Genomic DNA, 14,458 nt, shown 5'->3' on the forward strand with positions numbered 1-14,458 from the left:
CCTAATTAGGTTGAAGACCTGCTAGAAATACACACATTAAACCAAAGACGGCAACTTCTATCTGATAAGTATGAGGTGACAAGTGCACATGCAAAAAAATACCAAGCATAACAGTGAGTGCAGAAGGACCCAGAAGCATACAACATATCTAATGTATGGGCAACACTCACATTATGAGCAAGAGATGGTACCAAAGTCCATTCTCAGCTTTATAAACAGCAGCACCATCAGCTACGGACGAAAGCGAATCACTACGTTGTAGTGTCTTGTCCACCAGTAACAACAAGATCAACAGTGATCATTACTGATGGTACCACTGTATCATCAATTATCCAAGGTGATAGAAGAGCATTGAATGTCAGAGGCCGGACGTAACATAACTCATCAAGCCAAACTGGGAAACTCCACTCAGTGTATTAATGAGATTAACAAACCTTCTCTAGTACCTCCAATGAATTGCAGCAATTACCCGAGTTTATAACCAACTTCCACCAGGTTGCCATAATAATCCCAGTAGGACAGCTTCCGAAAAATAGCTCTAGAAACTTGAATTAAACAGATATTATGTTTTAAGTAACAAACCAACTAACAAGAATATGATTCAGCAACTAAGGAATAATAAACTCATTGAGAAATACAAATTATAGCGCTTAACAAGATAACACTGAGACATGTCATGCTCCTCTTAAACTAACAAGAAACATGTGGTTCAACTAGAGTACAGCAGTCCAGCAGTGCAAAAGCATATAGTAGGAGGCCACCATTTCTTCAAATTAGAAGGTCCAAAAAGCCAAGATAGGCGATAAACAAAAGCAAACACCCATCACTTCACCCCATCGTCAGGCAAAATGACTTCAATATCTGCCAGGGCACTCTCATCTCACTAAGATGGCACTGCATAAACAACCCAAAAAAACAAATATCGTTAGCCCCAGATCAACTGATTGAAAGCACTAAGATACTGCAGAATTCCTCTGACCATTACAGATAACATAGCTGATGGTGACATTTAGCACCACTAGTGGTGAGAAACAAATGTTAAGCTTTGTCAAATATACCCAAATGGAGCTGGCATTTCAGAAAAAACGCTTGAAAAGTAGCTAACCTACCCTTGGCTTTTCGAGAAGCATAATTCTAGCAGTTCACAAGAGCTACAGTCAATAATAAACTAGCAACACATTTCTTCGATTCCAGTACAGTTTCGATTTAAACTTCTCTAGATCCAACCAATCTGCAAACTGACAATCATGGGAGAAAAGGACTACTATACACGTCTAGAAAACAGCATTTTGTTTTTCTTGTAGAAGTCAACCTGCAAGCTTAAGTAAATCATGTACCCACCCAATATCTTCAGGAAGCTACATAATCACAGCAAACAAATACTACTCAAGACTTCTATATAAACCATGGGATGTTCTAAACGTGCTTCCACGTGTTAAATATAGTCGGACAGATAAGCACTTACACATCATGAAAAAATAGAAGTACACAATAAAGTAAACACCAAGGAGGACATACTGTATGTGGAAGTATCAATCTGCTCAGGAAGCTCTTTTATGTCTACTTCAAACCTTTCCTGGACCTACAATGGTAAAGCACAAGCAACTTAGAAAAAAAACGGACAAGAATTTCAAAACAAGATAAAATATTTTACAGTCCCCAACCTGATTAAGAACTTCAGAATCTGATGCTGATGATACGAATGTAATGGCAAGGCCTTTGGTTCCAAACCTACCAGCTCTACCCACCTATCAATGTTTTCAAACATAGAAGACTTAACACTAAAACAATACGTGGAAATCAAAAGTTGAAACAAAGAATCCAAATAAATAAGGACTTACTCTGTGAAGATAAGTGTCTGCAGAATCTGGCATGTCATAGTTAATAACAATGTTGACCCTTTCAATGTCAATGCCCCTACCAACCAAATCAGTTGCCACGAGAATCCTCTTATGACCCTCCTTGAAACCTTTGTAGCGAGTCAGTCTACAAGTCAAAGATTCACATACAGTTTAACAAACATCAAGGGTAACATCATACAAATTTGACACCCGATAGAAACCACTCAAATGACACACAATAAGGTCCTCAAGTAATTAGAATAAAGCTACCTGCAAGCTTTAACCATTTCAAAAGGGAAGAAAAAGCAGATCCATCCCTAAAACATGCTTATGCGCCTATATCATCTCCACACTAGGATAGATGCTAGGAAGAGATTCTAACTGATTATCTGGCAGCTGCCCCCCCCCCCCCCCCCCCCACAAGGAAGGAGGGGAGGGATTGATAAGTGGCTGTCACTGCCTTAATCAGCTAATTGCATATACGGAAATTTATCCCCAAAAAATTCATAATGTTCCATATTTCATGTTTAACTAGAATATAGACGGAAGTGCAATAGGAGGGGAGCATTTCAACAACAGCAACATACCTTTCTTCCTGAGTCATGCCAGAGTGGATGCAGATAGATGGAAAATTACACTCCACTAGTAATTTATTCAGCTCTGCTGCCCTATTCACGCTCTTGACAAATATAACTACTTGGTTGAAGTCCAAGGCATCCAGCAGATCATTTAACTTTCGGTTTTTCTCAGTTTCACTCAATTTGATGTAATGCTGTTATAATAAAGAAATAAGATAAGCAAGCTAATTTGGATGTAGAGAAATCATAGCATCATATATATGCACCCAAGATATACCTGTACAAGGCCATGAAGGGTCAACTTTGCTTCATCATCAACATAAATTTCCATCGGCTGAAAAGAACGTCATAGTAAAGCATATTAAGAGCTTCGTCAAACTAATGGAATCCAGAACGAAATGAATGATGGATGAAGAATCCACAGTCCATCTATGCATTTTCTCCTTGGAGATGGTAAAATCAGACCAACTATTTCTCATTGTCGCTCAACATGTTTACGACACGACTAACAAAAATCTTTCCCTTAACAGTGCAAGAATTGATTCGGACCAGATTATTCCATTCCACACAATACCTTCCCCCCAGCGTATTACAACATTCTTAAAAAAATATCCAGGAACTTCTGACACGAGAATGAATGAAGAAAAACAAAGAACTACAGGCTCAGTGAACAACTCAATTTTCTGTACACATCCTCTCGCGTTTAGAAGGTGAAAGTTGCCGAATAGAGGATGTTGTGGTGGATGTGTGGGCATACTAAGAGTGATAGGATGAGAGATGAAGACATCCGGGACAAGGTAGGAGTGGCCGCTGGAGAACAAGACGTGGGCGATGCTGAGATGGTTCAAGCATGTGAAGAGGAGATTCACATACCAGTGCAGAGGTGTCAGAGGTTGGCTATGATGATATCAGGAGAGGCAGAGGTAGGCCAAAAAAGTTATGGGGAGAGGTGATTAAACATGGCAAGACAGTTGTTGCAGCTTACCGAGCACATCATCTTAAATAGGAGGATATGGGGAACACGGATTAGGTTAGAAGGTTAGTACGTAGTAAACCAGTGTCTTGCTTATCCTGACATACCAGTAGTCCTAGTATTTCTCCCATAGTTTCTTGTCCTTCAATCTTCGTTACTATTTATTCTCTTATATTTTGACCATCACACTATTTTATTGTAGCTACTGTTCTTTTTTCCAGGATGCTTTGTCATGCTTTCTATGGTATTTTTCCATGATTTCTTCACTTCTGTTAATTCTTTTTCGACCAGTTCTGATATGCTTTCATTCAGCGGGTCTACCAGAAATAGACTCTCTACCACCCAAGGTAGGGGTAAGGACTGCATTCACTATGCCTGCCCAGACCTCATCTGTGGAGTTGCACTGGGTATGTTGTTGTTGTACATCCTCTCTAGCTTTGACCAAATAAACTATACTACTTATTGCTGCAGAAATCTGAAAGTACACAACATCGAGGACTTCTATTTTCAAGTAGAACTGGCAGAGAACATTACATCTTGCATAAACTTTTTGCAGACTGGGCGGATCTGCTTGCTGAGTGTTGCTGAAAACATCATCACTTGCTTGTCGTGGGGAGTCATCTTGAAAATTGCCTGCACGTCTCTCCTCATGTCTGCAACCGAGTACATGTAATGAGTTAAAATGAAAAGATAAAGTCATGGAAACAGTCAACTAGAATCATGAAAGCAGAATAGTCAGCCAAGACATACCAAGCGACTCAAGCATCTTGTCACATTCATCCAGAATAAAATGCCTCACATTCCTCAGAGATAGGTCCTTATCTCTAGCCAATGAGAGTACTCTCCCAGGAGTTCCAACAACAATATGAGGGCATTCATTCTTCAGAAGCTCCTTGTGAAGTTTGATATTGACACCGCCATAGAAAACAGCAACCTTGATATCAGGCAAATATGTGCTAAACCTCTCAAATTCATGACAGATCTGCAGTCAACATAAGAATTCCACAAAAAGAGGGTCACTTGATATATTGGAGGAAAGAAAAGAAGATCTGTGAAGCAGGACAGCAGATCCCATTACATACCTGATAAGCTAATTCCCTTGTATGGCATAGGACCAAGGCAGCAACCTGACCAGCAACAGGTTCAATCTGCTGCAGGGTCGAAAGGACAAAAACAGCCGTTTTGCCCATTCCAGATTTAGCTTGACAAATAACATCCATACCCAGAATAGCTTGTGGAATGCACTCATGTTGCACTGATGAAGAACCAAATAGAGTGGAGCCAAAAAGGCCTCAGTTTCAGTTTTAAAAAGTACCACATTACACTTCTCCAAAATAGTAGTGATAGTAATAATTTACCTGAAAATAGATAGAAAAATAGATTGTCAAGAACCACCCAATAAGAAAAGAGTGTGAGGCCTTTACCAAAAAATGAAATGAATAATCAAAATAGAAAGAACAAACTGGGGTAAGTATACATTGCTGGAAGTACAAACATAGTATAGACCACATTTCAGAAACCTATAGACAATTTGTTTCACCTCCCAATGCTATATATAACGCCATGAGCTTATGACAACAAGACATCAAAGAAATGTTTTCGGCTCATAGAATTCTTGACCAACAACTACTACTAGTGCATAGTCTTGAAAGTAAGACCGAATATAAGTTCAGTGAAGATGAACTCACTTCAGGATTCAATCAATCAAACAACTGGCCTACTCGGGATTGGCAACATAAATCCTCTATTAATTCCGCTCTATAACAACAACAGAGATATACAGCAGTGCATATCAGCACATCAATTACTAACATGAGCGTCGCATTCTAAAGGAAGTTTTTAACAAAGTTGTAGTTCTTTTCAATAATATTGGAGTCTGGGACCAGCTTCCGCCACACCACGTATAATTCTTCGGGGTGCATGCTATCTCCCATTAGCCCAAGTACGGGTGTAGCACTGTCCACCATGGCTTGGATAGATGGAAACAAATCGCCTAGAGATTTAGTTTCCCCTGTACGTACTAAAACCTGGAACCTTACTAAGTTGAAGTCCTATTGCATTTTTTTTTTTTTGCTAAGGTATTTGCTTCATCACCAAACCAAAATAGAACTTCATGAACACCTTCATGCATCAGGCTGCCCTACTTTAGAGAGTAAAATACAATGCGAATTAAAAAAAGGCTTCTTTTTATAGAAAAAATAAGTGGAAACCCTCCGATTAAAGGAACTCATCAATGTTTAAGGGGGGTGAAAAATATTAAGTATCCTTCACCTGGAAGCCAGGAATGGCTAGCTGAACATTTCAGATTCTATGCACTTGTTTTCAATTAATAACACATTTATAGTGACATAAACCAGGTGAAGTATAAACAGATATAGACAAAAAGCAAACAACATAACATAGAAGAATATTCTTTTCTTCATAGGGAGAGATTGAGTGAGTTCAGGGGAGAAATAGATGTAACAACTCGAACCTAAGTTCTTTTTTGATAGCGCATAATAATACACACTCACTGTTTCTTTTCTTTTTGACAGTTCTCTTATGGATCAATTTAACCTATCTTAGGTGCCCAAGTTGACATGGGCTGTTTGATAGATTAGGTTCAGCTGTATCCACACTGACCATCTATGAGAATATTACTTGTTTGCTGATGCAACTAAAGGCGTCGGGCTGGATCACAATTTTAAGGTCTATAGTTGATATCACTGAAGAACAATATTCTAAACCAATAGCATCGTGAATGTGCCCAATTGAATAAATTGGAAAACTCGTAAATTAATGAGTGAAGAAACCAGGCCACAGCTATCCAAATGCCTACAAAGGATAGATCCAAATGCCTACAAAGGATAGTCAAATTTAGCCCACAGAAGTGTAATTCGGTTAATCCATCTATACACTTGGAAGAGTTAAGTAGGAATACATTCACTGATGAGCCAATTCGTACACAGCGAAAATTAACCTGCCTTCCTCACATGTTTGAACGTTACTCATTAAATCGGATCGCAGAAAAATTGACAACACAGAAAATGTTTTTCATTGGCAGTTCAATATCAAAAAAAGGAAATACACATCCCATAGAACAGCAAATTTGCAAAATCAAATGCACAGATAAGAGATGACTTGCCTTCAGAGGGATGCTCAAACCCTGAATCCACAATAGCCCTCAGTAGCTCTGGCTTTAAAAGAAAGTCTCTGAATCCGGAACTGTGAATTCCAACATAACCCCTATATAGAAAAAGCATGAACAAAACATTTAGAATTAATATGAAATTCAAAACACTCAGGCTTAAGAATAAGAAGTAGAAAAGAAGAATATAAATCAGATGTGGTTGCATATTAATCCATTTATCCAGCAAGTGTGCAGATATTACTTTAAATAGGAAATAGAAGAGATTCTCACTTCTCAACATATGTACATGACTACATGAGAGATGACACTCGCTTTTCCAACTCAAACTGTATAAAAGGAATAAGAACGACATATTTACACTAAGCACTTCTCACTCAATCTCAGGAAGCATTTGGCCATGGAACTTCTTTTTACTTTTTCCGGAGTTGAACTCCGGAAAACTTGCTTGACCATGAAATTGCGGAAAATTCAATTCAACTTGAAATTGAATTTCGGAATTTTCAGAAATTCCAAAAACAACAAAAAATTTGTTCACTTTTTTCACTCCAAATTACTCAATATAAAAAATCCCAGAAAAAACTCCAATTTGTTTCGTCCAATTCCCAAATATTATTTTCCACCTAGAAAACAAAAACTACATTCTTCAATTTTCACAATGACACAGTTTGTGACATTAAGGCACACAGTAAAAGAAATTCAGTCCAATCCACGATAGAGATAGACCACAAAAATCGAATTGATTATCTTAAAGCACAAGGACACTATATTACATAGTAGAATCGATTGAAAACATCACAAACACACATAGGATGAGGCACACCACTTGTGCTGCACACACACAAAAAAAATGATTCAAACTTCAGTGTCAGCAGATATAAACATCACAGCACCACAAATATTCACACAGATTTTAATTAAAAACCATCTGACTTTCCCCAACTTTATCCGTGTAAATCTATAATAGAAAAGGATGACAACAATTGAATTGATTACTTTAATGCACAAGGACGCTATATTACATAATAGAAAAGATTGAAATAACATCACAAACACACACACACGCTGAGGCGCACCACTTGCAATACACACAGCACTACACGTTCGCACAGCAGCAACAATAACAACATACCCAGTGTACTCCCACAAAGTGGAGTGGGTAAAGTATAAACAGTCCATACCACTATCTCTACCTCAGATGATGTAGAGAGGTTGTTTCCGCTAGAAACCAGGCTCGGGACAAACACAAATATAACAAACAAACAAACAAACAAACAAAAAACTAAATACACACAGCAAAATGATACAACACACCCATAGATTAATACTACAAACTCTCTATCCGAAATCACTGCATCACCAAACCACCACAAACAAGAAACTATCAACCTGTTCGCACAGATTTTAGAAAAAAGAACCGATTTTCCCCGACTTTGAACGGATTCAAATCACTTTTTTTCCCTACTTGACCAATCCAAAAACTCAACCATGCAAATACGTAAAACACAGAATTTCCAAAATAAATTAAAGTAAACAGCTCACTTCTTAGCCGATTCGCCGTTAACTTTTCCATTAACGGAATCAGGCGCCTTGTCATCATCTTCTTCATAATCGAGTAGCTCTTCCTCGTAAGCTTCGTTCTCCTTTGTATCTCCCATCTTCCTACTTGTACTCTACACATAAATCAAATATCCCTTAATCCAAATTACACTCAAAATTGAAAAATCTAATCAACAATTAAGCATAGTAAACATTGAATACTGAGTTTTTCTCAATTAAAGATGGAATATTTCGAAGTTGAAAGTGCTTACTGGTTGGGGATTAGCCGAAAAAGATGAGAGTTCTAGCGGCGAAATTAGGGTTAGGGTTTGGAGACACCGTCTGCAGAAAACAAAAGGTGAGAAGTAAAAGAGTGATTGAATTGAAAGGGATAGGTTAATAACGAGGGACACTGAGTTTTCGTTTACGATTTTGTCCTTGTATTATCTCAAAATTGCGGTTTTGTACAAGTCGGTAGTGGTAGATTGCATTAATGGGTTATACTTGCCCCTAGTTAAATTATAGAAACAAATATACCCTATGTTAATAAAGTTTTCAAATATACTTTTCATTTTAACATTTTTTTTATCTTGAAAAGTTAAGAGTTATATGGCGTTATATTTTGAGTGAGGTGGTTGTCATGTGTCGTGTCACCTTAGCATCCGATTTTTCTTTCCTTTTTTTATTTTAACCTTTTTTCATCAATTTTTATTAACGTATTTAATTTATTAAATTTTAAAAAAATATGAAATAAATTATTTTTAAAACTACAACTCTAGAATTATAATCATGAGTTTATGCTTTTGCTCCAATTTGAAACCATTCGTTCTCTTCTCTCGGATTTCAATTCCCGATAGATTCAAATCCATACCCGACCTGTTTCTTTACATCAATGTTTAAAATGAATAATTTAAAAGAAAAATTACATGACAAGGCTTTGGTGGTATGTCAAGAAAAGTATGTGGTGCAGAAATATTGTGCCCTTAGAGTATTACTATTAGCATACAATCTGAAAGATATGTGAAAAAAGATAAACTTGTTTTTCACAATAATATTGCAATGATTTTCTTCAGTCCTTTTTCTTTTTCAAGTTCATGCGTATAATTGCTTAATAATCTTGTAATGTTGTAGTACTACAGAATAACAGAAAACATACAAACTTTTCCTAACAAACCTTTGGAGGGAGATAGGAATGTATGAACAAAGTCTTGTCATAAAACAATCTAAGACATGACATATGGATACAACCAATTTAGCATATGCAAACAACTGAGAAATGTATACAGAATCACTAAGAGAGGACTACAAAGTTGTAACGCCCCAAGTCTGTACCTCGGATGCTACACGGTGCTAACAATCCCAAATGACCACTAGCTAATCCATGATTGGTACCTGTTGTGAGCATTGAATAATTGTAATGCCGTAATCATAATATAACTGTGATAAATGCAAAAAACTGTCATAAGGTTCAAATCTGAATGATAAATTTGAGTATGGTATCAAGATACCAAAACATGAACGAAATACTGAAATCTGAATAACTGTCTGAAAATACTATAGTCTGAAAAGCCTCTAAACTGTCTGAACAGTGGAGTTGATAGGACAAGTCCCCAACTAACTCCGACTAGTGATACTGATACTGAAATACTGAAATAAACCATGTCCTCAAACTATGAGGACTCACCACTGACTCTGACTGCTGAAAATCTGATCTATTAAGGGTGCTCGGGAGTTCATGCGTCTGAACCTATAATATAAGAATCATAACACAAAAAGTATGTGTCAGTACTTTGAATGTACTGGTATGCTCAGTGAGGTAGGCTGATATGCATGGGTTCATATGTATGAATAATAACAACTGAATAACATGAGTATGACTAAATGTTGGTACATACATAAGTACGTAAACTGAAATCTGAATACATGATAGTACTGAATACTGGATCTGAATACTGATTTAACTGAGGTCTGATTTTACTGGTATTATATTACTAATATCTGTTTGACTGTATCTGACAGTCCTGATTTTGTGAAACTACACTGAGTTCCATAGTGAGACTGAATCTGAAACTGAAACTGTGGGAGGTAATTATCTAACCGACATTCCTATTTTCTGAATAAACTTGGGGTCCAACTTGTAGCCCCATTTGGAAGGGTGTCAGTACCGTGCCACGGGTAAAGACACTAAAAAGGTACCCTCATCTGGCAGGTACTCTAACAAGAACGGTGGAACCCTCAACTGACATTTAAAACACATCATCAACCCTCATCTGGCAGGTTTGATGTCTCAACCTACGATGGCTACGTAGTTCTTGAACACATGGATTGCTCCAAATGATCACACCCTCTACTGGCAGGTCAGTCTCTATCCTTGGATTCAATCGGTGCTAAATCCTACTCCCAACTGAATAGACACTAGATTGATTTCTAAATTGTATTAGGCTGGACTGGACTATTACTGATTATACTGTTTAACTGAACTGGACTGAGTTCACTGAGTTCCGTGGACTGACGGAATCTACTGAATTCTTGTTAGCTAACTGAGTTTACTAAGATTTGAACTGAATACTGAATCTACTGAGTTTTTCCTGAGTTCTATAACTGATTGTGAGTACTAGTGATTATACCTGACTGATATTGTCTTATGACTGACCAAGGCTCTAAGTAAACAGTTAAATTGTCGGGTACGAGTACCCAGGAATCGAAAGCATAATTAAGAGACATGGCACAAACTTGAAACATGTAAACTAAGTTCTTGATCATCATTCATTCATTTGGGGCATTTTGGGCATTTTAACAAACTCTTGCATAATACACTTGTACATAAGCTAACTTGACATGATCTTTTTCTCTTACTAGTTCACATGAGCAATTTATCAAGCACCTGGTGAGTATAACAAATGCACATAACTTTGAACAACAAGTGAGCATCATGATTAAATCCCAAATTTCACAATTCAATAGTTTAACATGGATTACACACATGACAATCAATTCCATATGAAAATTGTAATAAAACATGAATTAGGAACCAAATCCAAACAAAAATCATGAATACACTCTAATGACAACCATGGAAATCATAAATTCACTACTTGAAATTTCAAAAGAGATTCTTGGACTCCAAAGGTGGAAGGAACCCTTGGATGAACACTTCACATACCTTAGTGCCTGAATTTCTGAAAGTTAATGGTGAAACCTTGAGTTCTTGATTTGAAATTGAAATACCTAGGGTTCTTGTTCTTGAGCAATTTATAAAAGAATGAATATAATTGCTCTCCAAAGGGTTTAATTTCATGTTTTGAGGCTGAAGGGCGTGGGAAAAATACCTAATTACTCCCAAGGATACGGTTTTTTAATGACTGAAAACTATACCATCGATGCGTAGATCGACGCACTGCGTCGTTGGCATCAACGTGATAGCCAATGCATCGCGTCGAGTCTGCATTGAATTACTGGAAATTGACACTGGGAGTTGGGAAAAACATTTATCAACGCGATAGTTGACGCGACACGCCAAAATCGCATTGATCCATTGTTTTAGGATTCCAAAGGAGCTTTAAACGAAATCCAAAAAATTCGAAACTTGTCCGAAAATACCTACCGACACTCCTGATCATGAATCAACCTAAATATTAATATTTAAGGAATGCAGAGGCCATGAAATAAGATCGCCAACTCTCAAAGGCTAGAATGATACTAAGTCTAAATACTTTGCTAGAATACTCTAAGGCTGGACCCCTTGGCAAGCTTAAATGACTAAATTAAGCTAAGGATTTTGCGGGGTCTTATATTATCTGCCTCTTGGGAACATTTGTCCTCGAATGAGACTGCTGAGACTGAGAATACTTAGAGACTGGACTTAGACATTGGGCATGTACAACTGAAGCATGGTTTCATGACTGAGATTACTGCTACACTGAATTATCATACTGAACCTGCATATCTGATACATGAGTACATAGTTGAACATGATTCATGGACGCATGACTAGGAATACTGATAAGTTGCTTTTATATATTGACCATGCATATGTGATGCATGGATACATGACTGAACTGGCTCATGAACGTATAATTGAACATGCAATGGTAACTAATACCAAGTTTTGTAACTGAAATCTAGACATGAAAATGAATAAGCTTAAGGAAAGCTATTACCTTGGACTGGGTCTAAGTTTACGGAGAAGAGGTGAGGATACTTGGTCCGCATGTCTACTTTTGTTTCCCAAGTAGTTCTCTCAACGTACTGATTCCGCCAAAGAACTTTGACTAGAAGGACTTCTTTGTCCCTCAGTCTACGAATCTGGTAGTCAAGGATTTCGACTGAAATCTCTTCAAAAGGGAGGTTGTTTTGAATATCTATACCCTCACTAGGGACTACGACTGTTGGGTCATCTATGCATTTCTTTAGCAAGGAGATATGGAACATTGATACGATGCAAACAAGAAAAACACGAAACACACTCCAAATCAGTCCACTAATCTTAAGGATCTGAGGACCTTTTTGGAGACCACTATCGGATTCGCTACCAACAAGAAGAATACAAGATCCAATGATGTATATAACACCCAAAAAATCATCAACACGTGAAGAACAAAAGGATTATAATAATAATAACCAACGGTTTCAACAACACAAGAAACAACAACAAAAGATTACACTAAACAAAGGGATAGAAAGATAGACTACATGAAGGCATAATGTTAAGAACCCATAAGCATATTTCACTCTTGGAACCTTAACACGATACACTACAAATTACCTATATCTTACGTGGCACAAGAGGGACGACCTCGATCTCCCAACCATCCAACGTTATCAAGCTTGAATCCAACATGAGTAATTCCATACTCAAGTTGAAATCCCTAGTTACAATGTTTGGCCATAGGGGCCTTTCTCACAAGAGAGAAATGTCTAAGTGTCTACAACTTTCAATATTCATCAAAACTAATGACTAAAACCCTACATCATTCTATTTATAGTGTGTTACAAATAATAGGTAAAATGACCAAAAGGTCCCTTTAATGAAATATGACCAAGGGCGCCCTTGGAGTGCAAGTTTAGGGTCAGTTTTGGTGTGATCCAAGGTCTTTTCCACACTTCACTTGGATGTTTTATTGGACGAGTCTAATGCATTCTCACATACGTGCATCCTCGTGGTCGTACCCGTATCAAACACTAAATAAACTGAGGAGAGCTTTGAAGGTAACTCAAGCTCGTAAGCTACGTTTCTGAAACGACTGAGAATTCGATAAGGACTGACATATCGGGGACTGAGTTTCTCCTTCTTGCCAAATCTTTTCACTTTCTTCATGGAAGAGATTTTCAAGTACACATAGTCACCAATCTCGAACTTAAAATCCTTTCTGCGCACATCTGCGTACGATTTCTGTCGGCTCTGAGTTGTCTTAAGCCTTTCCCCGATCAACTGAGCTTTCTCTTAGGTATTAAATACCAAATCAAGCCCTACCACTGCGGCCTCACCAGTTTTTAACCAACCAATGAGAGATCTACACCTCATCTCATGGAACACTTTAAATGGAGCCATTTAAATGCTAAAATGATAGCTGCTGTTATATGCGAACTCAATCAAAGGCAAATGGTCATCCCAACTACCTTTGAAATCTATCGTGTACACTCGCAGCATATCTTCTAAGGTCTGGATGGTCCTTTCTGCTTGACCATCCGTCCGAGGATGAAACGTTGTACTGAGATAAACTCGGGTACCAAGACCCTTTTAGAATGCTTTCCAGAAATGAGAGGTGAACTAGGTACCTCTATCTGAGATATGGACAATGGAACACCATACAAATTGACTAACTCCCTGATATAGAGTTTGGTGTAATCCTCAACTGAATAGGAGGTATGGACTGGAAGAAAATAAGCTGATTTAGCCATCTTGTCTACAATGACCCAAACTGAATCATGCTGACGACGAGTCCTAGGCAAACCCGTCACTAAGTCCATGTTCACTTCTTCTCATTTTTAGCTGGGAGTACTGAACTACTACATGGACCCACTAGGCTTCTGGTGCTCAATATTAACCTGTTGTCATGTTAAGTACTTAGCCACAAACTCTGCAATATCTCTCTTCATCCCACTCCACCAATAGATCTCCCACAAATCACGGTTCATCTTGGTGGTGGCCCTGGATAAATAGAGTAACGCGCACCATGTGTTTCTGCAAGGATTCACTACCTTAAGTCATCTACGTTTGGCACATATAGCCGACCTTGGCAACGTAACACACCATCTTCCCCTTAAGAGAAAACTTCTATCTTCTGATTTCTGACTGATTTCTTTCACTGGACTAGACTGGGATCCCTATCCTACTTTTCCTTCACTTCAAAAACTAGGGATGATTCTGAGCGACTCTGCACTCATACACTACCTTCTA

At 37.9% G+C, this 14,458-nt stretch overlaps 1 protein-coding gene across 1 annotated transcript; it reads right to left on the minus strand.

Annotated features, from left to right (window-relative positions):
• Positions 1-523: 523 nt before the first annotated feature.
• On the minus strand, positions 524-8,489 carry LOC107872847 (DEAD-box ATP-dependent RNA helicase 15). The gene is made up of 12 exons (XM_016719480.2): positions 8,331-8,489; positions 8,062-8,192; positions 6,517-6,617; positions 4,475-4,647; positions 4,143-4,374; positions 3,927-4,045; positions 2,697-2,753; positions 2,429-2,613; positions 1,842-1,986; positions 1,665-1,748; positions 1,519-1,582; positions 524-894 (listed from the first exon to the last, which is right to left on the minus strand). The coding sequence occupies exons 2-12, from the start codon at positions 8,175-8,177 to the stop codon at positions 884-886; spliced, it is 1,287 nt and encodes a 428-aa protein (XP_016574966.1). The 5' UTR covers positions 8,178-8,192; positions 8,331-8,489; the 3' UTR covers positions 524-883.
• Between the last annotated feature and the right edge of the window lie 5,969 nt (positions 8,490-14,458).

The sequence above is a fragment of the Capsicum annuum genome, chromosome 6 (genome assembly GCF_002878395.1).
Source record: "Capsicum annuum cultivar UCD-10X-F1 chromosome 6, UCD10Xv1.1, whole genome shotgun sequence".
NCBI classification, from domain to species: domain Eukaryota; kingdom Viridiplantae; phylum Streptophyta; class Magnoliopsida; order Solanales; family Solanaceae; genus Capsicum; species Capsicum annuum.